This window comes from Humulus lupulus, chromosome 8 (assembly GCF_963169125.1).
Source record: "Humulus lupulus chromosome 8, drHumLupu1.1, whole genome shotgun sequence".
In the NCBI taxonomy this organism is placed as follows: Eukaryota; Viridiplantae; Streptophyta; class Magnoliopsida; order Rosales; family Cannabaceae; genus Humulus; species Humulus lupulus.
In genome coordinates, this window is record NC_084800.1 from 109513094 (window position 1) to 109540658 (window position 27565).

The 27565-nt window shown below is 32.3% G+C and overlaps 1 protein-coding gene and 1 long non-coding RNA gene across 2 annotated transcripts; both read left to right on the forward strand.

The window, feature by feature from the left end:
* The first annotated feature begins 12542 nt into the window (after positions 1–12542).
* On the forward strand, positions 12543–15787 carry LOC133798302 (uncharacterized). The gene is made up of 2 exons (XM_062236542.1): positions 12543–14762; positions 15096–15787. The coding sequence occupies exons 1-2, from the start codon at positions 13348–13350 to the stop codon at positions 15349–15351; spliced, it is 1671 nt and encodes a 556-aa protein (XP_062092526.1). The 5' UTR covers positions 12543–13347; the 3' UTR covers positions 15352–15787.
* A 762-nt stretch (positions 15788–16549) lies between these two features.
* Positions 16550–18695, forward strand: LOC133798303 (uncharacterized). The gene is made up of 2 exons (XR_009875823.1): positions 16550–16941; positions 17093–18695. It is a non-coding gene; the product is annotated as an uncharacterized LOC133798303 (long non-coding RNA).
* Positions 18696–27565: the final 8870 nt, after the last annotated feature.

A 27565-nucleotide genomic window follows, 5' to 3' on the forward strand; every position in this document is an offset into this window, starting at 1 on the left:
CCATTTCGCACTAATCCTGAAAAAGTCATATAAATTCTCAATTAATCCCGACATACCCAAATAATCACTAAATAATTACCCGTTACCTGTTGAATCTCAAATGTACACTAAGTTCCCCAAAATACCCCTAGGCTCACCCCGATACTGCATTAGACCAGCATCTAACTATTTCGCTAATCCACTCCGTAGGATCATTGTAATGCCCTGAAATCCCTAATGCGGTTTAATGGTTGGATTAGTAGGCCGGGAGGGCCATAATTGATTTATTATGCCATTAAATTATTTCGTACATATTTATGTGAATTATATTATAATATGATGTTAAATGCATGCATGTGGGTCCACATTTCATCATAAGGGCATTTTGGTAATTTGACCCATTGATGGCGTAATTGTGTATTTTCATGCATTTTGGTGAACTATTATTGATGCCACATCACAATGTGGATTTTTTCGAGCCATTCGGCATGAGACGATCTTTGAATATAAATTAACGGTTTGGTCATAACAGGTTTGAATTCAGGGCTCGGGGTGAGTCTCAGGGTGGTTCGATGATTAGAGCATTTCTGGGAATTAAAGGGTAAAGGGATATGATTTTATTGGTATTTGAGAATAGTGGGAATTGGAGAGTGTTAATTATGATTAACGAGATAAGTGTAAAAGGACAGTTTTGCCCTTGGGGCGTGTGAAGAGGTTTTGAAATGAGTTCGAAGGGGGAAAACAGGGGTTTTTGGCTGAGTTTCAGGTGGGGTCGCGGCTCTGTTCTAGAGCGCCGCGGCCCAAGTTCATTGAAGAGGGAGGGAGAAGCTATTGGGTCGTTGGGCCGCAACATGAAGAAGGAGGGCCGCAGCCCGTGTTGGGGAAATGGATTTGTGGCCGTCTCTGTTTGGGGAGGCGAGCCGCGACATGGTTTTCCACCTTAACCTATTAATAACACCTAGAACCACGTTTATAACCAAAGAACTCGATTAGCGAGTTAAGCACGATTCAAAGTTCATAGTAACGGTCCAGGAGTAACCAGGGTGTTACAATCGCCTCGAGCCGACATCGCAAATATATTCACATAATAAAGTGATCCTCAATTATTTAACACATATACTCAAATTTATACCCTCAACAAGTCAAAATTACAGACATGACCTTATTAACAAGAACGGACCCACATGCATATGTAATACACATTAACATGCACATATCCACATATTCAACCACATAAATCATGTATGCCACGTACTCACACATTTATTCAATTAATTCCACATAATAAATCTAACTATTCTCTCCAGGCACCGTAAACAAGGCACCCAACCTTCATAGTAAATTCGGGACGTTACAGACTTAGTCACTAATTCCCTTTAGCAGTACGAAACCAAAAGAAACTCTTAGCAGCACCTCACATACTCTCTCTCATTTCTCTATCTACCTCTTGGAGCTTTGGGGATTTGGTTTGGAGCAACTTAAAGCTTGACTTACACAATTGAGGTAAGGTTATGCTCTGTTTATTTATTTTTTATGAATTACATGCAGTTGTTTAAGTTTTAGCAGAGTTTTAAACCAATGGTTGGGTTTTTATTTGGGTTAGAGATTGGGCTTAGTTTTTAAATAATTTTTTTAATTATATTTACTATAATATATGCTATTTTATTTTATTTTATCAATCATTTAGTAATATTTTTGTGGGGGAAATCATTTACTAATCTATATTTTCAACAATTGAGGAAAATATATTAATTTATATATTCAATGGGACCTATGTATTTTTTTTAAAAAATATTATCTTATAAATTTAGCAAATTATTAATTTACGACATAGTCCCCGACTCGGGACCAGACAATAGTATAATTTAAGCGAGTTGATTAATTAATTGGATATGAATTTGTAGATATTTTACTATATATATAAAACAATATATACATGCTAATAAATTATAATAATTCTTCATGTCGCCATTTAGAAAATTAAATTATACATCGTAATAATTGAAATCATAATCAAAATATTTAGTTTAATTAACTTCGACATTAATCCTTCTACTAATTTATTTTTGTTACACCCAGATTTCGAGACCAGAGGTTATGACCTCAAAAACTAGACTCGTCAGGTGTGAGCTCGAAATGTATGAAAACATTGTATGGTCCAGCTGTAAGATCTCTGAAGTAAAATAACGACCTTGAAGATGTGTAACCTTGGGATGCTTTCAGAGTTTGAAATGACATGACATTGGGATACATCCGTTATCGATTGCCTTCGGATTAAACAGTCTGAGCTTGGGATGTGCAGGCTCGAGTATGATGGCTTCGATAGTGTCAATCTCCTCCGAGAATGTTCTAAAGTAGGATGGCAAGCTCGTAGCAATACCATAAGTCTCAATAGACACAGGGTCGATTGCTGATCTCGAAGACCCGATGAGTCATCTGGGATAGCCCGTTATGTATGAACATATTTATTGTTGTATAATCCCAGCATTTAAGGGATATTATTCAGTCTGTTTTCCATTCCTGATTCTTATGGGAAGTTTCCATATATGTAGGAGATATTGTATTTAATGTCATTATTTAAATTGATATACAGAATATCTTCCCGAAATATGTGGGAATGAACTCTGTAACCTCCCCTATAAATAGAGGAGGAAGGATCACTTGTAAAGGATCGATTTCTTTGGGCTGGAGAATAAGCTTTGGGTAATTCATCTCTGAAGAATTTCCAGAAATCTTTAAGCCTTAATAATACAGACTCATGGACTGGGCAGAGTTAACTGTTGAGCCACGTAAAAACCCTCTTGTTTTTCTTCATTATTCATTCGCCTAATAGTAAGCGTTGTTTAATTGCTCTACGATTTAAGTTGACGAAAAACGGCGTCAACAATTTTAAATGCCGTTCAAAGTGGTATTTTTGAAATACAAAAATATTTTTTCGGTGTACCATATTGGGTCCATTACAAAAAAATAAATAAATGTATATCATATTAGGCCCATTAGAGCCCAAACTCTTCGTAAGACTCCAAACTCCAACAATGAAAGCATCGACAGTCTTCCATATGACTTCAACATTCTGGATAAATAAATTGTCAACAATAATTTAATGCAAAAAACGTGTGTTGCAAGCAATACATTTCTTATGTCAGGGCAATGTTGTCTGTTACATTATAAAGAGGTATGTGATTTGACAGCTCCATAGAGTAGCCATCATTCCCTAGGGTCTTATATCAGGGCAATGTCGGCTGTTACATTATAAAGAGGTATGTGATTCGATAGCTCCACAGAGTAGCCATCATTCCCTAGGGTCTTACAACTAATACCAACTATTTGATTTGTAAACACCTCAGGCCATTCATTAAGTTTAGTTTAGTTAGCCATTTCAAAAGCCTTCCCATTTCATATTCTCCATCTTCAGAAAGAGTTATCCCGACAAAACAAAAATATGCGATTCAAGACCTTCGCTACCCACCGACGAAGAAATGCCGGTGAACGGCGGGAGGAGGAAGGTGAGTCGTATCCAACTGCATCGGCGGTCTGTGAAACGATGGAACAGAAGAAACCTCGTCGAAGGCCAGGAAAAAAAGTGGTGCCTCCACTACCGAAAGCCCAACAATCGGAAGGTGACTGTATGACTCAACCTTTGCCCAAGCGAGGTCAGAAGTTTATTCTTTTTTAAAAAAAACCAAAAAATGTAGTTGTAGGTGTAGGTGTAATAAGTAGTGATTTGGTGTTTAAGTGGCCTTTTCACAGTGCTATTTAAGTCTCTTCATTTAGTCACTAATATTTTTTGTTTTAATTATTTCGGTGTAATGAAGGATGACCAAGAAGAAATGAATATGTTGCATTCAAAGGACCATCTCCTCCATGGACCAAACGAAATGCATCACCGGTGACCATATCGTCTTCCGACTCGGAGGTTTCAGATGCAGAGATGATCATGAGCCGAACCACTTTCCAAAATCTGACTTTCAGCATGTTGTTAAATCTACGTACTGATGTGGAGGAAATCAAGAACAAAGGGTGTTGCCATTGTTGTAATGACAAATCAAAGGAGGCTCATATTGAAGTTCTTTCTCCATCTCCACCACATCGCCCCTCTAAGACCAAGTAAGCCATGTCCGGAGAAGACTGCTTTTGTGTATAGTCTAGTGATGTTTAATCAAGTGAAATCCTTTTACCTTATGTCTGTTTTTGTAAAGGAAAAAAATATTTATTTTATATCTTTTATCAGGTTGTAATGTAAACATGTATTACGGACAACATCCTCGGGTGAAACTCTTCAAATCGGTTCAAATTCTAAAAGTAAAGTAATTTTGTGTTGTTTATGATTTCGATTACATGCTTCAATTAACACCTTATACAAAAAAAAATTCTTATTTAATAACAAAATGAAATCATATTAATATTATTAACATGAAAATATCCTTAATTGAATCAACCCTAAATTTCACCCTAACAAACATGGTTATGAAATGAGACAGAAAATAGTTCTTTTCATAAAATATGATAGTGAAAATGAATTTGAATTAAATATATATTGAACTTTATCAACTTATGCATCTTGAGTTTAGGGAGGATGACATACGACATACACCTTCCTACATAGAATGCATGAGCAAATATTTGGTTCCCACCCTGCCATGGGATTAAACTTTGGAGGGTGCAAGACAAACTTAATACCAAATACATATGCGAACTTTTAATATCAGCCAAGAATCAACTTTTAATTGTACAAATATATTGTTATTTCCATTGGGGCATAAATTAACTTAGTATGCTAGATCTTTCCTATATTACTTATGAATGAGGCAGGCCACTAAAACAAAAATTGGGCCAACAAAAATTAATTGCTATGTGCTAGTAGAGGTTCTGCTACTCCAACTTATTTAAAGCGCCCAATTTGTAAAGAACAAGTTGCGCAGAACATACTTCTTCCATAAATATTAGCAAAGCAATAAGAAAACAAAATCCTCTCCATTGGGGTAAGATTGAGCTGCATATGGTCAAGTTGATGGCCCAACAACCATCCATTGAAACTGAATCAATTGGGCTCATTTCTGAAGGAAGCTAAGCGACCACTCCAAATCCAAAAGGTAATTTCAAAATAACTACCCATAACTACTGCATTCAACCTTGGTTAGTGCTTTACACTTTCATCTCACCTCATTTCCCAATTTCAAAATCTTATATTTCATTTCATTTTATTTTCCATTTGCGAAATCTCAATTTTCCTTGTATTTTTCCAACTCCAAATTTGATTTAGTGTCATCAAAAAATTATGAAAGAAAAACTTTTCAGAAAATGACCTGATTAATCACTGTACTATTAATTTCAAAGTGGGCCTTACTTTGGTAGCCCATATATATCCCAAAGTTATTTACAATAAAAGCAAAATAAGTAGCCTTCCTGGTCTGGGCTAAGAAAAAAAAGGCATTTTCTAAACAAATTTTGTGTGGTAGATCATACTCATTAATTGAATCCCAAAACTTTTTTTTGTTAGACTGCAATACGTTGTTCCCCTCCTTATGAGATAATTTTAATCGATTTAGAGGTCCTAATAATTTTTTTCTTTGCCTGACAGTATTGATGCATCACTAATTTATGCATGTTAGAGTAAGTATGAAGATTACAATCTCAACAAGATTAAATAATGTCCAACGACGAAACAAATTTTCAGGACATTAAACCACTTCAATTAATTGACAGTATAAAAACAGAGAATTGCACTTATGACCCACAGAAGGACAAGATCCCAACGCACCTACTGCAATATGTCTCACTTGCAAAGCATCACACAGAGCCATATCCGCTGCCATTTCCAACTGCGAGATACTCAAGATTTAGAAATGCTAACGGAAGACATGCAATTTTTGTCTTTGACGAAGGACAATGTGGTGTATATGATATTGTTACAAATTAGGTAAGTTACTAAACTCACCTCTTAATATTCAAATTATTAATTGTCATTCACATTTTCAAGAGCATTTTATCTAGCCATTCAGTAATTTACTTTATGGTAAATGGCCTTGCATGGTGGAACTTTCTGTGTTCAAAAAAAGGTTTTGAGAAGGTATTGTATGGAAAAACTCCTACCATCTGCTATATGGAATGGAGTAGCGATCACAACGACAGGATGCTCTGATCAATATGAAATTATAACTATGTACACAAACGGCTTCCACAAAATTGCTGGATTTGCAAGCTAGGAAAACCACCCATTCTCATGCCTATCCACATATGTGCACAAAAATTGTACAGATCAAAACCAACCTCAACAGGAGACGTACCACTTCCACGCGGCCAGTCGGAACCTTTTGTTGTACGGAAACAGCGAAGATAAATTCATAAAATTGTTTGATCTAAGAAATGGGGATATTAAAATGCATAGCGATATTGGACTTCCCATACAACCAATCCAATTCTCAAAACCAATTGCCTGGAGTACCAATGAATGTGTTATACTACACTCTAGCCACGGATTACGAATATGGGACTTGTTTTGTAATAGGGTCGTACAAATAAGACATCTTCCATCAGTGGGAAAGACAATTAAGGCATTCACAACCATTAAATATTTCAATGACAACCAAATACATCTTCATAACAGGTACTGCTTTTTTCTTAACCTAATCTTTGATATTATAGTAAAAAAAAACAAAAATTCATTTTATAGCCCCCCTCCCCACCAACAAAAAAAAAACCTAAACTGTTCTTAATTGTATCATGTAAAACATTGGGAACAGGGTAACCATGAATGGTGTAGATGCAGTATATTGTACCGATGACAGATTGTACTTATTCGACTCCATAAATCCAACTATCAAAGTTATTGACCTACCACAACAAATTATAGATGTCTACAGCATCACCCTCAACAAATATTCAGTCCTTCTGGGCGTACGGACTTCGTCTATGTCAAAATATTATCATCACCAAGACAAGGTAGTTGGCATAGATATCAGGGTAGGTAGTTCAATGAAAACCTACATACATCCAGGATCCCAACAAGATTTACAATTAGATACAAGAATCATACAAGTATGGTCAAATGGAGAAAGAGTATTAGCGCTAAACCAGAGAGGTGTCTTCGTTTTCGATCACTATAGCTTAGATTACACAAGCGTAATTGGGGACGTTCTACTCCCACCTATACGACACATTCGTGAAATCAACACATCTCATTGGTTGACCCCATCTTCCATGCAAACAATGACGAAATAATACTTTCTTCATCAACGAAGACGCCAATGTGGTCTGTATTTTAAACTAAATTCCAAGTAAAGTTACAAAAGTATAATACGAATAATTCATCAATTAAGCATCTTCTAAATAAGGTGACATTAATTTTTTTTAATCTTTAACTTACACAAAGAATATTAGTTGCAACTAATGACGCCTAAACAAACGGTCTAAAAGTTTGCATAATGATTTGCTTTAATAGAAAAAATATATTAGTGAAACTCATAGTGCATTATTTCTTTGTTTTATGTCTTCTCGGTTGTCCGCACCTTTGCCTCTTAATTGATTAATCAATTTCAAATAGAAAAAAGATAAGTTCTTTTTATATTGTTATTTGTGTATAACAATATAGAATGTAGGATTAAGATTTGATCATGAGCGCATTCCAAGGGATCAAATGTTGATGAGGTTGTACTTCTCTAACTCATAGTCTCATCTTTTTACTATGTCTATACAATGTATAGGTGTGTTTCCCCTGTAATAGTTAGCAATTGCATAAATATATAGTCACATACTCTTTCTCATGTTAAGTTTCATCTTTTATTGATTATTTTTTTCCTTTCATTTTTATCATTACTCTCATCGAGTTTTATATTGTTTAACTAACTTGACTTGAAATTATGTACATTGTGAAATTGTCTTTTGGCTCTTTCCAGAGTGTGAACTAATGAACAGTTTTGATGTACAAAAAATAAAAATTAGATGCAGTCTGCATTCCTCTACATCAACTAATTGGACTAAAACTTTAATCATTGTATCATGTAAGGTTAAAATCTCTTAACCTACTATTTGCTCCCAAACTTTCTAAAATTGGACTTAAGCACAGTTCAACTGTCACAATAGAAAGCAGTAATAATTGCAGTTTGAGTATTTGCCAATTTTAGTAGTTCAAAACGATCTTTACACTCAAGCTAGTAAATAGACTCATCTTAGATGTCATCTTGTATTCAACATTGACAAATGTTGTTCTGGGTTCTTGTATTATGTCGGTGAGAGTTTGAAAATTTAAAACAAATTTCTTATTCAAATTATATAACTTTGTATTGATCTAGATTTGTGCTTACTAAAGAGTGTTAGTCCCATCCACTTGATTTAGGTCATACTTGTTTGAACCAAGTAAATTTCTTATGTTGTTAACATGAGTACCATTTATCTGATTCTCATTTGGTCTAAAAATGTATTACTAGTGCAATGTTGTCAACATGAGTAATGCAGCCAATAAAGCTCTCTATGATGATCATGAGACAACTAAAGCTCATGAGGTGTGCTCATTGAATTCCAGTCATTGTTGGATTTTTTTTTACTTTTTTATTTTCAGCTACAATATTATTACTCACGACTCAATTAAATATTACTTACTAGCATAAAAATGTTACTTATACACAAACAAAAAAAACAAAATTACTTCAAGGTTTTTTACTTTTTGATACAACATTATTACTGACCATTTCATTAAACATTACTTAGCCGCATAAAAAAATTACTTACCCAATATCATAAATAAGTTCAAACACAATATCTATTTTATCTTATTGCCCTCGATTGTACAATTTTTGGACTGCAAATTACTTTATTGTCCTTAGTTTTCATAGTCATGCCAGCACAACTTCTTTGATGTAATGACCCAACTACTCTAGACTTTGGACCATTAACGAAAACTATACATAAACACTAATTCTTAATAACACTTACAAGTGACAAGATCCTAACTTTATTAAAACTTAAAAATAACAAAAGTCAAACTTATATAAAATTGAAGTTAGGATATGGGATCCCATTGTTTTTAAAATCAAAACATGACATAATGTTAATTAGAAAGAGATTACATAACAAAATGCAGAAAAATACATATAAAAACCATAAGAAACAAAAACTACATCCTCAAATCGAAACTCTCGGTCCTTTGAATCCATTTCGCCTCAATACACATTCCCCAAGCTTCCAAGAACATTTCCCGCCACTAGAACTATTTTCCTGCACATATAAACAAAAAGGAGTGAGCCTAATGCCCAGCTAGGAAAATCTAACATATAGCCATATACATAAAAATTCATAATGCAACATAAAAACATACCATAACACTTATGTCACATACATACTATAATGGCCATTATTACTTGGGGTCCCATAAACTAAACAAGTCATATGCCCATTAGATTAGTGGGGTCTTGCTAGCTAAGCAAGTCATATGCCCATAATCTATTTGGGGCTTGTTAGTCATATGGGTCATATGTCCAAGTCTACAATCATACTTATCATAACATATTGCATAACATAAAATCATAAGATAACATACAAAACCATATAACACATAAATCCTATCCTATTTTCCTTACCAAAATAGCCGGGATATGAGGACTGATTTGGGACCTTGGAACACTCCTAAAAACCATTTATAATATGGTGAGTATATTTGAAGAAAAGGGATGAAAAGAATGAAAGAACTATACCATTGAGAATATACTTACCAAAAACTTTTGTGCTTAAGAACTTGGATTTCCTAACCAAGAATAAGAATAAGGTTAGAATGAGTAGAAGACTATGGGAACTTAAAGAACATAATACAGAAATGGACTAGAGTTTGGAAATACCTTGAAGACTCATATGATCAATCTAAACCTTTCACTGAAATGTGTATAGAATCTTACTTCCCCAAGTGTTTGATAAGCTTATAATTCCCAACCCAAGTGTTTACACTCTCACACTCACCTAGCAACTTGCAGCCTCTGAACTTAGAGAAATAGATGAACAAATGGCTGGGTACTAGGTCCTATTTATAGAGTTTAGGAATGAAAAGATCTCATTTAACTTGAATAAAAATAATGGCTTTTTAAGTGAAAATAATTTGAATTATCGTTCAGTAGAGGCTGAAGACTCGTTCAGAAAGGTGCTGGACTTATCAAGAGGTTGAAGGTTTGAATGGAGAACGTTTTTGAAAACTTTCAAAATGTGCTGAGAGGGGCGATATATTGCCCCCTGTAGGCGATATATCGCCTGGGCCAGTATGCCCGAGGCAATCGTGCAACGTTTCGTGTTTTTCGTATCTTCGTGCTGCGATATATCGCCCCCTATAGCTGCGATATATCGGCATACGGTGATTATTTAAACACGAAATTACACATTTTTAGCTTAATTTAAATTGAGTAAACAACCTTGACTAAGCCCTCTAACGTTTTTAAAGCTGCTGACTGACCTTAGAGTATTCAAATTTTAACCTTAATAAATTTAATCCTCAAAATACTTAATCATTAATAAACCCATACATAACATGTACCATTATCTTATTGGCTCTTATCTAAACCTTATAGTATAATAAATATTATCCTCAATATGAGTCATATTAATCAAACCTTAGGTTAAAATTAATATTCCTAAACTATAGGTTAAAATTAATATTCCTAAACTATAGGTTAAACTTAGAAAATCTACAAGTACTACTATGAGTGTCCAAATAAATCCCGGTCTGAACAAAAAATCCACAGTTTTAAAGATAATACTATTATTACTATTATACTACTATCTAACTTAGCTAAGTAAAGTTATTGGACTCTACATTTGATCCGGTTTACATAACCGGTTCATCAAGTATAAAGTTTAAAAAAGAAAAACACCAAAATTGTTCAAAACTTGACAATTGGAAAATTAATTGGGTCCTACTATAATTTTGTAAGTTCAAAGCTTAGATTACACCACTGTGATTAGGGATGTTCTACTATAAGACATATTCGTACAATCGACGCATCCCAATTACTTGACCCCATCTTCCATGCAATCAATACCAAATTAATAATTTCTTCGTCAACTAAGCCGCCACTGTGGTTTGCAATTTAAACCTATGTACTTCACCGTACATGTCAAATGAACTTACAAAAGTATAGTACGAATGATTCATCAATTAATCATCTTTTTATAATGTATGAGATTAAATTTGTATTCTCCATTTATGATAGATATATTTCAATCACACTTTTTTTAACGAAGTAGTGACTCCTAATCGAGCAATCATATAATTATTACAACTTAAATATGGTACGTTTAGTGGTATTATTATTATTATTATACTCTAATTGTGTTACACATCAGGGGATTATAAAATAACTTATGCAAAGAGAAAGTCTTACATACCAAATACCATATAATGGCCAAAATTCATTCTAAATTAACTATACAACATAAAGCTACATAATCAATGGTAATTCATTCTTCTAACCATTAAACAAATCAAACAAAACTGAGATATTCACTAAGACAATTCATTTGTTACTCGCAAAAAAACAAACAATAATTACTTTCGGTTTTTCTACTTTCACTTATTATGTTATTACTAACTACTCTATTGAATATTACTTACCAACATCAAAAGGTTACTTATGCACAAATAAATTACTGGGAAATTCATTACTTTTAGATACAACGTTATTCCTCACTACTCCTTTAAAAATTATTAAGTGACTTCTAAATATTACTTTCCCAATATCGAAAATATGTTTGAGCACAATACCAATTTTACCTTATTGCCCTCCACTGTAGACTTTTTTTTATCTACAAATTACTATTTTGCCCATACTTTTCAGATCATGATAACATATTTTTTGACAACCGATTTACATCATCGGCTCATCAAGTAAAAAAATTTAATAATAAAAACATCAAATAATTTAATAGTTTGACACTTGACAACTTTTTTGAGTTGGACCAAGTATGGGAAGGAATAAAGAATTTGCTATATATTAAAGATGGTAACTCCCATTTTAGTGTTTATTTAGTTTTTAAACGGTCCGGTTATCAAGTTCACCCCATATATAAGTTTGTATTGTAATTTTTCAGGAAAAAAAAAGTATATTTGTATTGTCACCTAAAATTAAAAAAAATATATATTATATATTTTTCCTTAAAAAAAATTATATATTTTTGGTACGAGAACCAGGGTGTCATTCATTAGTGTATGTCAAGAATACGATTGTCTAGTATTCAAATGCTACGTGTCCACCCCCGAGGGTGATGAATGGAACGACGTAGTATCACCTATAAAAATGTCTCTCTACTTTCTCATCGATATTGTCATTTTACTAAGTCAGTCCACCCATGTTAAGTCAGTCCACCCATGTAGTGAAAAGGCTCAACCTCACACTCCAAAACATGAACTACCGGACAAGAAGCCACGTGCACAACCCAACCTTCGCTATCCGCGCTACACGTGTCGAGAACCCCTTTGCATGCACCGTAATTTTCTACTTCGTACGGCCAACAAATCACTGAAAAGTTATTTAGGTTTTGCAACTCTTTTTTGTTAATATTTATCTCCTCCCCTTCATCACCCCAAAAAAGAACTCTTCAATATTGAGAGGCCTTCTTCTTGAAACTTATCTCATCTTTGTGTGAAAAGAGAATTTTCAGATAAAGTTTAAGTAATGGGTACGTTTGCCCTATCCATGGAAGCCACGTTCATCACCAACCTAGCATATTTTGGTATCTATTTAAAACCAAGAATGAGTGTTTTCGTCCTATACCTTAAAATTTTGTCCTTTAAATATGATAATATCTTCTTTTTTCTTTATACATTTTTCTTCTATATTTTATATATTATAGAATTTGAGAGGAGATTTGATATTGTTATTTAAGAAAAATAGACAAGTAGTATGATAATGTTTTGTCAAATAGTGTTGAGATCGTGATCTCTGACTAAATGGGTCATTATGCCTGCTATCATTTTCTTTCTTTCTTTTTTTTGTTTTTTTTCTCTTCCTCTTCTTTTCAGGTGGGATTGAATTTAAAGGAGAAGCTACTTCTAGAGGAAGGTTTTGGACCTTGTACGGTATGGACTATGGAGTATGGATCCGAATTTAGATTATAAGAAAGAAAGCATCACACTCTTGTTTGAGACAGTTGAATGACAACCTTCCACACGGGTATCATGGGATTTTGATTTGACTTCTCATTACTTCTCCTCTTCTTATCCTTTTACCACTTTTGGTTCCTCTTTTTTTTTTATATAAATAAATATTCAGCAGAAGAAGAAGAGAAAAAAAAAAGAGGAACTTTTTTCTTTTGGTCATTTTCTTTGGTTGATTTCTGGTTTTGATCAACCTTGTAATTGTTTAAGCTATTTGTTAGCTGAGAAAATAAGATATGGGAATTAGAGTTGTTTCACCGATGAGTGGCCAAAGCTTACAGTTTAGAGTACCTCTTTCTCGGTGTTCTTCTTCTTCTTCTTTCAAACTCCCTGCAATTTCTTTTCCAACTAAACCTCTTGAAAAAAGTCCAGCTTTGGCATATGGAGTATTACTTCGTTCTTGGAACTCTTTTGGTTTGAGGCATTCCAAAGTTTTCAGTGCTAGTTTTGGTGATTTCTCAGAAGAAGAGTTTTCGAATCAGATTGAAGAATTGGCTCAAAAACTCAATCTTCCTGATGAATCAGATTATGATGAGGAAAAGAAAGATGAAAGCACCAAAATATCTCTGAATTTGAAGTACCCAGATGGAGAAAATTCCAAAAGTAGTTGTTTCCCAGTTCCATTTTCGAGTTTCAAGTTCGATTCTTCACAGCCTTCACTGTTTGGTATTGAGCCAGAACCACCTAACTGGCCAGAAAGAACCGAAATTGTGAGAGCTAGCATTGAACGAAAGGCCAACAGCATTGAACTTCCTTTGTCTCTTCGGATAATAAGGAAACAGAGAAAATGGGAAGAGAGCTATAGCGAAGCTAAAGAGACCACCAACTGCTCTGTGAATAAGGCTTTCTCTTGCATGGTTTTTATGATAAGAGAGCTTCAGACCTGTGCTTTGAGTTTAAGGGAAAGCCTTTATTATGAAGATTTGCAAGAGATTATAACCAAGATGCAGAGAGAAATGAATGTCTCGTTTGTTTGGCTCTTTCAGCAGGTCTTTTCTCGGACGCCTTCTCTAATGGTGTATTTGATGATCCTTTTAGCAAACTTCACTGTACAATCTATGTATGATAACACTTATTGTGGGCCAACTCTATCATCGAGGATCACTGAAACTTTGTCTATAACAGAGGAAAAGAATCATGAGCTCTCCAAGTTTGGTGATGTTTTTGTTGTCAAAGCTACGCCTTTGCCGTCTTATAATGGGGTTGTGAAAAAGTCTCTAAATGGAGCCAATAATGGCAGTGATGATGGGGACGAAGCAAACCCCTTTGGGATTGGAATAAAGGGTGGGGCAAGTCAATTGGAAAGACCATCTGTTTCAATCCAGTTCCCCCATTTTGTACCTGACAAGAGAAATGGGGTTACGTTTTTGGGGATAGAGGAGTTGAATACAGAGGAGGAAATTAATTTGTGGGACTCAGTTGTTGATGAAGCTTTAAAAATGCAAGCAGAATCTTGGGGTAAGGCCCTTGATCAAGAAACAGTGCAACAATTCGTGTCTCCATTTACTGTGAAGCTTGAACCAGATGATTATGAACATTACTTCAGAACAGATCTTTCATACCAGATAGGTCTAGCTCGTGAGCACAACAATCCTCTTCTACTGTCTAATTATGCACAATTTCTCTATCTCGTTTACCACGACAATAATAGGTGAGCTTCCTTATCTTCTTTGCTTTATCTTGCTTCAATTTAAATCTCTATCTTATGTTTTTAAATCTACTGATATTATTGATCCAGGTAGTTAGTTTTGTACCTCTAAAACATTACCTTTAAATCCCGGGGTGGGATATATCTGTTTATCATACTGATCACTAAACCTTCGAGCCTTTTAGACTTGAAGCTTGTTTAACCATTCACATATAACATCTTCTTCTGATGTAGTGTTACTCATTTAGAAGCTGAATCATTCATTCTTTCATTCAATCACTACCATATTTTGTTTTTTCAACTTCACTAACTGGGGTTGCTTGTGATGTTTTGAAGAGCTGAGGAGTGCTTCCGGCGGGCTGTGGAGGCGGAGCCACCAGACGCAGAGGCTTTGAGCCGATATGCAGACTTCTTGTGGATTGTAAGGAAAGATCTTTGGGGAGCAGAAGAGCGGTATCAACAGGCTATGGCTGTGGAGTCAGATAACCCTTACCATGCCTCAAAGTATGCCAATTTCCTATGGAGCACTGGTGGTGATGAGACTTGCTTTCCTCTGGATTCTTCCCATGAAAACTACAACAAAGTTTTGTAATTTAGTTAGCTGCTTCTGCAGTTTTTTGTTTACGTATAATCTCTCAAAGGTGGTCACTTGGGAAAAGAAATTTTCCTGGTCATGTTTTGATCCAGCTGTGTATTCCCAAGTGTGGTTGAGCAAATTTAATTAGTGCAATACGAGAGTCAAAAAAAAAAAAACTGCTTCAGAATTTATGATCAGCTTAACAATAAATTTAATATAGACAAACGAATAACGGCTACTAAAATTGCCGCTGCTTCTCTTGTGTCCTGAGAAGTTAATATTGCTTTGAGTCGAATATAGTAGTATTAGGATCGCACTTCTTCACTTTCACTTGTTGATTTTGCTTGCTTGACTTGTTTGATCTTCAAAAATGTACATGTGTTGTATAAGTAATTTCTTACGGTGCCTTTGGAAGCCATCTTATAATTGGTAAATTTGGAATTTGGTGTACTTTAGAGTAATTATTCATATTGATGTATTTATCTAATTATGTAATTACCTAAATTATTCGTATTAACGTATTTATCTAATTATATAATTACACAGTAGAAAAGTGCTAAGAATACTCTATTCTTTACTCTCTTTTGCATTCTCTCATGGTATTATAATTTTAAAAAAATTATCTAATATGAACACTACTAGAAAATTGTGTTTTTTCGACACCCAACCATGATAATCAACTCTATTGATTGTCGTAATTGTTCCGTACGACCCTATGCTGAAAGTTAAAAACTGTAGCCATATGGACCAAAATCGACCGTTAATAACTGTCGCTATTGCTTTCGACAGTTAGAACTATTGTTATTGACTTTAACGCCGACAGTTAAAAATTATCGCTATTAACCTCAACACCAACAGTAAATTTAAGGCCAATGCCGACAGCTATAAAATGTCACTATTGACCGCAATACCAACAGTTGATCATATAAACTATGGCCAAAGTCCAAATTAAAAAAAACCAAAAAATAAAAAATAACTAAATTATGTAAATATGTTTATAAAAATATGTATTAATTAACTTTTAAAACACTGCAACAATTTTAACCAAATATTACATTAAAGTATTACAAAATTTAACAAATGTCATTAATAATGGTTTATTAAAATATGTGAGAAAAAAAAATGGGGACAAAATTTTGTAGCAAAACAAAATTATAGACGGCAAATAAAATAATAGGCGCCATATGAAATCAAGGCACACATTTGTGTTTTTTTTATTATGTCATTTATTAGTCTCTCAAACCTATCTAACCTCTCTGCTCTCTCTCTAGGTCTCTAACCTTTTTCTCTTGCAGTTGTCTGACACTTAAAGCTCGACAACAACGACGGGGGTCGACGGCGCGAGGGCTTGACAATCTGTCTCGCTGCTTTCGTCCTTGCAAGTCCAATGGTGTGCGGGGTCAAGGTTGGGTGAACGGTAGTGCACGATGTCGGGATGGTGTTCATCCAACCCCTCGTTTGCGACAGTGGTACTGGAATGGTAAAGGTTTGCATTTCAAAATTCGGCATCGTCTGCGGTCACACGAGTTCAGAGGTTGGGAAATCGATTGCTTGGGTTCAGAGATTGGGTTAAGAGATTGAGTTCAGAGATTGGGAATGGTGAAGGTTATTAACATTTCAAATTTTTGTTTTTTTAATGCATTCTTTGATTAGTTTTCTTTGGCAGTATCATCAATGTGTCTTCTTATATCACACACACACACACACATATATATATATATATATGGATTCATCTGTCTATGCTTTCACCTATTAGGGCAATAAGAAAGAATGTGAAAAGCAAGAGGTTAATTAAAGATTGATGAAGATGGAAACTAGTACACGATGTTTGTGTTGCTGTACGGATTCTTAACATTGAATTTGCATGTCTTTGAGCAAGCTATAATGCAGTGACGATTAAAGAGGTATGGCTGGATTTTATTTTGATTTGTGGATTGTCATTATATTTAGAAAAGCTTTTTTTATGTGCATATGGGTTACACATACTTCTATTACAACTATTATTTCATTTGTACTAGTTGAAGCCACGGTTTAAATGTTCTAATATGTATGTCTTTATCCATTAAGTTCAATTTTGTATCTTTTTGTTATAGTTTGTGTTTATGAGATGAACATAGGCATTTGTGCTCTCTAAATTGCATTCATTTTGAGGACTATAAAAGGTGCAGTTGGTTCTGATGTTCTTTATTCAATTATGTAATTATAAATATTATCTTTTGGGTGACTTGCTAATGCTTTTAAATGTGTCATCTTACGAGTCAGCTTTTCTCTTGTTTTTCTACATAATAGATATGGTTAACTGATGTTCTTTATTTTTTTTCTGTGGTTATTTGAATCTATTAAATGAATTGTGCCAAATTCTGCTCTAGCTTGTTATGTGCCAGACTATGTTTTGGCTTGTACAATGAATTGTGCCAGGATATGTTTTGGTTTGTATGATGAATTGTGCCAAATTCTACTTTGACTTGTTATGTTTTGTTATTAGCTTATATTGGTTATGTTTATTGTCATTGATTGGTTAAAAAGAAATCCAATATAGCATATGTTAGTGTTGTACTTTGGAGTTGAGCTCCATTATTAATGTAATATATATGTTTGCTGAATCAGGTTTCTAATTAATTTAGTTGATAATTAAGCTATGTTAATATGTTTTTTATAGTTAAAATTTGTTTATCTGTATGATGATAAAAATGTGATGGATGACGTAGAGAGATAATAGATAATGTGTGAAACTTGATGTATTACTTGTACTCTTTTGAATCTTTTCTTGTTCTATACATTTTCTCTGTTATTGTTTTGTTTTTAGCAGATACAAATGGTAAAAAAAAAAGGGAAAAAAAAAGTCATTTTTTGTGTACATTTCGTTAGTAACTTATACATATAAATTTGTAAGCATGTTTATGAATAATCTGTAAAATTAATTGACTTCTTGAGTTTAGTTGTACTAACACATCTTTTGAATTTATGAGAATTTTTTTTTAAATATCCAAATTCCAAACTAATCCTCCTTTTTTGCACCAAAAATTTACTATAAACTAGTAATTATTTCTTTTAATTTTCCCCCGAACACCATGACTTAAGTGATTAAGAGTTTGGGGTTTTGTATCTGGTGATCACTAGAAATTTTAGAATATAGCTAGGCAAGTAGGTTTTTTGTCTGGTTAGTGGTTATGACAACATAAAAGTTGATATTCTATTTATTTGTTGCTGTAAAGTCTTTAATTAATTTTTGAAGAAAAAAATTCTAAAATACATCTATCGTGACTAACTTATAAGTCACATGGAGACTATGGTATCTTGTATTTGGATTATTAAAATAGAGACTAAATAAGATATCCTTAATACATCTATCATGACTACTTATAAGTCACATGGAGACTATGGTATCTTGTATTTGAATTATTAAAATAGAGACTGAATAAGATATTCTTAAGTGCTTAAGTGGCCGATCATATACAGAGAGATGTGTGGGAATTGATTTATGAATTCCCTGCTTAGTTAATAGAAATATAATGCTTATTTTGTAAAATGAATTAAATCATGAAGACAACTTGTTAGGCAAGTGATTTTTTTTTTCATTTACTCTATATTATTAGTATCTTTGTTTATCTCTTTCATATCAGATGATTACCTTATTTGTGGAAATTGATATTATAGGACATGATCGATCATGTACTACAATAAAAAAAGTCATTTGCGTCAGTTTGATATGTGACGCAATTACCCATGACGCAAACCAGAATGACATTTGCGTCTGTGGGGCACTGTCACAAATCTGGCATCTGTGGCATTGCCCCACTGACGCAAATGTCACTCTGGTTTGTGTCAGTGGGACACTGCCACAAATGTTAAAAATGAGAATTTTTTGCGTTAGTTGGGCACTGTCACATAAAGTATTAACCAGAAAAATTGCAAATGTTTATGCCAATTTCCCTGGCCTGTTTTGATAAAAAAAAAACAGCAACAGAATCGAAAAACAACAGCAGAAATAGAAAAACAGCAGTATGAACAGAAAAATAAGAGTAAATTTTTTTAAACATTTATCTAGAGTTAACATTTGTGATCAAAATTATAAAAGTAATTCAGATATCAAAGTTAATATATGTATATATATGTACTCTCGTGTTTTAAATTTCTAAGTATTAAACCTACTTAAACTAAAATTTCCTCACCAACTTACTCATTTGCTAATTGAGATACATCATAATTGATTCAGTCTACTCATCTCGTATCTCATTGATTTCGTCAGCCGAATATGGACTTCTATTCGTAAACTAATTAGAAAATATTTAAAATAATAAGTTATAAATCATCTAAATAAAATCATGAACGATAGTTTAAATGAAAATTAAAAAGTAAAACAATATCTCATTTTTCAAGTAGGCCTTCGGTCTAGGGTGTGAAATCAACTTTCTAGCAAATTTCGTAATTTAAAAGCCACACTTGGTTGGCCCAATCTAGTTTCGACACTATTACAACATAGTTATCCAAATTTAAGTATTATATTTGGCAAGTTATTATAATAGAAATATGTCAATGTACTCCGACCAAGAATATTCAGTAATATACTAATTAATATCCGACACGTTTTTCTCAATGTGCATTACATCCAAGTTATGCCGCAAAACCAAATGCTCCCAATACTCAAGCTAAAAAAAATAGATTTCTTCTTCTAACAACCTGTCGCACAATCTACAACCTCCTTTGTTTTTTCACGTCTAACATTTTTTATCTTATTTGTATAATTTTTAAGTTTACCGAACTTGCATTGGACTTTGTTCAACTTTGTTAACAATTGTCCTCCAAGTAAAAGTGATGGAGTCTTTCCAAATTCAGGTTTACCATTAAATGCATCTGTCAAACTTCAAAAATTTATGTTTTTCGGATAAGAACTTTCGATGTCCCATATAACAAATCTTTTTAGAATGTTTTAAATATTTAAAATGAATCCATTCTTCACAAATGAGACATGCCTTGTATCCTTTCACACTAAATCCAGAAAGATTACCTAAGGTTGGAAAATCATTAATAGTCCACAACAACATTGCTTTAAGATTAAAATTTTCTTTCTTATAAGCATCGTAAGCATTAACCTCCTCATACCACAATGTGCTCAAATCATCAATTAAAAGAACTAGGTATATATCAATATCATTTCCAGGTTGTTTAGGACCAGATATCAACATGGTAAACTTCGTCTTCATACACAACCATGGCGGTCGATTATAGATAACTAGCATTACATACAGGCTAACAACTATATTTATTACTAAGGGAATTGTGTGGATTAATTCCGTCAGCAGAAAGGCCCAAACGAATATTCTTCGGTTCATTGCAAAATTCTAGCCATTTAACATTTACTGTTTTCCAAGCTAGCGAGTCAGCTGGATATCTTAGCTTGCCATCCTTTACTCTATCTTTGGTATGCCAAATTAAATTTTTAGCATGATCATCATTTCGGTACAACCTAACCAAACGAGGTATCGGTGGTAGATACCATAAAACCTTTGCAGGGACACATTTTCTAATTGCATCTGATTTTTTTTTTCTTTTGTCATCTAGACTCGCCACATGTCGGACATGCAATTGCATCAACAAATCTTTTTCGATATAAGATGCAATCGTTAGGACAAGCATGTATTTTGTTCATATTGCATGCCTAACGAATGCAATGTCTTCTTTGCTTCATAAAATGAAGACGTCATTTCATTACCTTCGGGTAATAATTCTATTCCATTCCTAAATAAGTGGTCTTTTATTTTAAAAATTGGCATCCTCACAACGTTACCACACTTAACACATGGACTTGGAATACTAATAGGAGATTGAGTATTTCTTGCACAAAATTCCAAGAAAAACTCAACTCCATTCTTATATTTCACGGATAACCTATCCGTTGACGTACAATCTCTATCCATTGTCAAACTTCACACAAAAAAAATAAGCAAATAAAGCAACAAACATTAACAATTAAATTCGTAGATTACTTAATTGACAAGTAAATAAAAGAAACAATATGTCCAAAAAAAAATTGGGCAGCATTTCCCTTGTTTCTATCACATTTCCCAAATTTAAAATGTGCATTTATACAACACATGATATACACAAAAATATCCAAAAAATTAATCAAACATGCATAATTCTCAAATTACTAAATCTTAAAAAAAAATTGGGCAGCATTTCCCCTATTTCTATCATATTTCCCAAAATTTAAATAAATCTATATTCATCACATAAACACAATAAACTAATTAATTAATCAAACATGCATAATTACAGCCTTATATCACCGCAGCACACAGTCCCAGAACCTATCTCCACTATTTTATAATTTGTACATTTCACTAAGTTCAATATCTTAATTATACATTAAGGTTTAAAATATTACCTCTAATATAAAATCCTCCAAAGCTTGATCTCACCAACAAAGTTGTCAACAAAATACCTACTCAAATATAACAATAAACAAAAAAATAATAAAAAAGTTGACAAAATATAAAGAAAAATATATTAAAGCTATATTGTAACTAAATAAACAATAAAGTGCTTAAAGAAAACAAATAATTTGTTATATGTACTCATTTATATACTTAAACCCGAAATAAAATATATATTTTTTAAAAAGTTAACAAATCATATAAAGAAAAATCGACTATAAATATCATAACTAAATCAATAATAAAATATAACTTAAAAAAAACAATTTTAATATATACATATTTAACCAATTAAACCCAAAATTTAAAAATAAATTTAAAAAGTTAACAAAATATAAACAAAAATTTACTAATAATAATCAAACTAAACAGTTAATAAAATGAAACTTATACAAAATATATACATTAATATATATATATATACTCATTTACATAAGTAAATTCAAAATTAAATTAAATTTAAAGAAAAATGAAAAATTTAATAAAAAACAAAGAAATTATAATAAAACAATTCTAAAAAAATAAAATATTAAAATGCAAAGTTTAAACCTAAAATAATTACATAATCATTAATATAAAACTATCCAAAAATTAAAAAAATCTTAAATATAGTCAATTTATAAAAAAAATCACAAAAATTAAATTTAAATCATAAAAATTAATAAAATTGCACTTACTTGTGGTAATTGAGCAACGTGGGTTCTTGAAGTAGAAAACCCAAAAAAAACCAAGAAAATTTATGAGTTTTCAAACAATAATCTTCAAAAATACAAAATCTATACAAAAAATTAAAAAAAAAATTATATATAAGTTTCATAAACATATATAAATCATTATTTTTACATTAAAATTGAAAAAAATGGATAAAAACGTATCAAAATGAGCAAAAGTCGAAGGGAGCGACGCTGGTATCTTGGTATTTCATTTCTGAAATTTTAGGTAAACTGGGGTCTGTTGGGGACGAAAGGGGTTTATTGGCAAAGTAAAACGCGCGTTTTCCTTTGCTGTTTGCGTTAGTGGGCCACTGACGCTGTTAACAGCCCGTTTGCGTCAGTGGCCACTGACGCAAACGACCTCATTAAACTCCGTCAGTGTATGTAATGACGCAATTGCCCCTTCATTTGTGGCAGTGCTCAACTGCCACAAATGCTAATTCTTGGTCAACAGCGTTAGTCAACTACGTAGTTGACTGGCGCATTTGACTGACACAATTGTCCTTTTTTGTAGTAGTGATGATATGCAAACTAATATATATATATATATATTATTGTTTAACATTAATTAGAGAACATTAATATATATTATTGTCTAAAGATAAGGGTTCATTTTCCATACGAGCCCGACAAAACTTGATATTTTTTTTACCTACATGCTCTTTGAAATGATATTTTCAATTGATTTTAAGTTACTCAAAAAGCTAATGAATTCAGTGATCTGCTTAGAGTGAAACAAATAATTTTAAAGATTTTGAGAACAATCTTGAAAGTCCATGGGATAAAGTTAAATATTGGGTAGCTATTTGGTTACTCTTTTCGTTAGTGGCTCTGAGATTTTAGGATTAGGCTTGGTGGCTTGGAGGTAGATTTGTATGAATTATGTTAATTAACGATTAAGTTTAGTTCTTTGCGAGTAAACGAACTGCTATTTGAATTGGATTTTAATACTTTAGAAGATTGGATCAAATACTTTATAATGATAGAATAGAATCTATAAAACAAAAAACAAAATATATAGTCTGCTTAATATGGTTGTTTGGTGATAATTTGATATTCCTTTCTATTTTTTGCTAGGTGTATAATGAATATAATTAGTAATGTATGGTTTCTTTTGGTGCTTTTTTATGTGCCAAATTGCAAAGAAAATGTGTTCCTGTTTTTAACCAAATCATATATATATAAATATGGGTATTGCTTAAAGGTCAGCTAAGTTTTACTTAATGGAATTTGCATATGGGAATATGGTTTTGTTTTTTTTTCTTTAAGCATGAAATTATATGAAATTCATGTTGTAGTATTGACTAACCTTTGAATAACTAACTTGTTATAATGGAGTGCTTTCAATTTTTCTTTATTGCTTTCTGTTAGACTTTGGGTTTTAATATTAGTAACATAGTGTATATTTGAGTTGAATGATGATAAAAGAAATACTAGAGTTGATTTTGTCTAGCTGATTATTGGAAATTAACTTTGTGTCATTTTGTAAACTTGTCATTGTAGATGGGATATATGCATATTGATTATGCTCAAATTTATGGGATGATCAGATTCTTCTTCTGTGCACTACTCAATTCTGTCCATTGAATCTTTGAAGAGTAAAAGAAGTCACAATTTGAAAGTTACAAAACTAAGGATCGTGATTCAAGCAACAAGATTGTAAAAGATGAAAATTATATATATATATATATATATGAGTTGTTATAATTGTTCTTTATTCATTTTGATGTTTATTTGTTGTTTTTGGATCATTTGCTGGGTTAAATATGAGTATGGTTTGTATATGTGAGTTTGATTTCGGATAATCTATAAAGATGTATTTTTAGAGTTGTGATATTGAATGAATTTTTGGTTTGAAATTTATATTATGGTTGGAATGTTATGTTTTGGTATTATCTTATATAATTAAATATTTATGTAATTTTTAAAATATATATAACACAAGTGACAACATTTTTAAGCTATTTTTTATTTTTGATATATTTATTAGCGAGTTGTATAGAGCAACAATGACAGTTTTTAACTGTCGGCGTAGCCAGCAATAGCGACAGTTTTTAGCTATCGGTGTAGCTAGCAACAACGACAGTTTTAACTGTCGGCGTAACCAGCAACAACGACAGTTTTTAACTGTTGGTGTACATACCCCTACGACAGCATAGACAAATATGACAGTTAACTGATTGTTGTCGTTGCTCAATAGCGACAGTTCAAAACTGTCGGGAAAGTCCAGTCTTGTAGTAGTGGAATTTCTAAAGTTTTCGTCAAATTTTAGTGCAAAGCATCGAAAAACCATCGTTTTTCCCATCAAGTTTTCATGATTGCATTGCAAAAGCATCAAAATACCATCGATTTTTTCGCATAAAAATTGTATCGAAAAAGCATCGTTTTGGCCAAAAATCAAGTGTTCATGATTGCATCACAAAATCATCGAAACATCATCGATTTTGCATCGAAATTGTATCGAAAAAGCATCGTTTTGGCCAAAAAATCAAGTTTCATGATTGCATCGCAAGAACATCGAAACGCCATCGATTTTGCATCGAAGTTCCATAAAAAAAGTATCGTTTTGGCAAAAAAAATAAAGTTTTCATGATTGCATCGCAAGAGCATCGAAACACCATCGATGGTGTTTCGATGCTCTTGCGATGCAATCATGAAATCTTTATTTTTTTTCTTCCAAAATGATGTTTTTTCGATGCTCTTGCGATGCAATCATGAAACTTGATTTTTGTCCATAACGATATTTTTTCGATGCAAAATTGACGCAATGTCGATGCAAATCGATGGTGTTTTGATGCATTTGCGATCCTATCATGAAAACTTGTTTGTTTGGCCAAAACTATGTTTTTTCGATGCAAAATCGATGGTGTTTCGATGTTTTTGCGATGCAATAATGAAAACTTGATTTTTGGCAAAAACGATACTTTTTTGATGCAATTTCGATGCAAAATTGATGATGTTTTGATGTTTTTGTTATATAATCATGAAAACTTGATTTTTGGCCAAAACGATGCTTTTTCAATACAATTTTGATGCTCTGCACTAAAATTTGACGAAAAACTTTCGAGATTCATATTTTTTCACTCAAAATTCTGTTTCAAATGATTTTTTTTATTTGGTATTTTTTTCGAGACCTATAAGATTAGAATGAGAGAGAGTGAGAAAGTGTGAGAATAAGAGACGTTAGAGAGAGAGAGAGTTCGGACTGAGAAATAAAGAGAGTGTTTGAATGCCAAGAGTATATTTTGTCCAAAAAAAAATTGAAATTGTAATATGTTTGGGATAGTAGCTTATGTTAGCATGTTAAATTTTTTTATTATATTATAATGCATAGAATATGAAATTTCTCTATCAGATTACAGATACAATGGTATGTTTTTTACTAATTAGAAAAAGAATTGTTAGAAAATTTAACGTGTAAAGCCAAGACTCGAGAGTAATTAATTAGGCTAGAAAGTTAGATTAACTAACAAGATATATTGAAAATTGGAGTGTCAATCTATTAATGTTAAGATGGGTGTTAGTTGAAGTCAAATATGGAACCTTTCAACAAACAGATTTAATCATGGGATTAGGGCGAACTAGGAAGATAAGCATTGAAAACTTAAAGTCGAATCTATTAATTTGAATAATATATGATCTCCTCGTATATTACAAGTCATTTCGTAACTTCTATTCTCAGACAGAAAGAGACACGAGGCCATGATTTTCTACATAATTGTACTCCACTATCCAATAGTTATTCATTGGCACGCAATTTGAGAATACTTATATATATATATATATATATATATATATAATAGGTATGTTTGTTTTACAAAAAATGAAGTAAACAGATAGCCTAAAAGAGCTGAATGGTAGCTTCAGTCCAGCTGTGTTGATCAGATTAAAAACTCATGAAAGTTAGGTCAATCACCAATAGAAAAGCAGCTCTAAAAAACACAAGGAACAGAAACGTAAAAACTTGTGTCTTTTTCTGGGAGCAGATATTGAATAATTTATCCAAGTCTAAGGGGCATTAAATTACTTTCATTACTTTAAAGAGAGATTAGGAAGACAGAGCCATCAACTTAGTTGGAAGCTGCGATCAAAAAAAAAAAAAAAAAACTTAGATAACAAGTATGACGAAGACTAGAAAGTAACATTATTTCTAGAATGACTATACATTAAAATTTTCACAAGTTGCCTTTTTTTTAAAAAGCAAAATTCAAATTAGCTTTTTACATTTCATTTTTCAAGTTAACCATCATTCCCAATAACCTTAATATCCCCCGTATGGCCTTCAATCAATATTTTATTGGACTTTGATTAAATTTAGGGAATTTATACGGGTTATTTTTTTTTTTTGGATATTTTCATATTCATAGTTTTTTTTAGATAGTTTTCAAAATATTTAACTTTTCCACAATTTTATGGCTTTTTTATTTGAAAATTATTTTTTATCAGATATTTTCCATATATTTGCAAAGAATTATAATTATGCCTATATTTTCTTTGATTTTAATTATAATTTTATTTATTATTTTTTCTTTTCTTTTTCCTTCCGTTTCTTTACTTCTTCTTTCTTTCACTTTTTAGTTTTCTTTCCTTCTTTCCTTTTTTTTTTATTAATTTTTCACCTACCATTTACCCCTTCATTTTCCCTTTTTTTTTTTCTTCTTTTTCTGTTTTTTTTTTTCATTTTCTTCCTACATTTTCATTTTTTTTCTATCCATTTTCTTCTTCTTTTTTCTTTCATCATTTTTTAACTTATTCTTTTCTCCTTCCATTTTATCTTTTTTTTTCCTTTCATCTTCTTTTTTTTTTCACATGTACTTTATATATTTTAATGTTAAATATTTTTTTATTATCGTACATACTTTTCTACTATATGTAATTTTTTTTAGTTTATTTTATGTTGTTTCATTTTAAAAAAAAATTACCTTGATAATAAAAAACTTCACTTTTATCATCTAAGCTTGGTTAGTTGAAGAGCTTAATAGTCTCAAGATTGAACAGTACACATGTTGGTTTCAGTGCCTAGTAGGGCTGAGCATTGGGCGGGTTGGTCGGGTTACAAGACATTTTTACCCGTCCAAT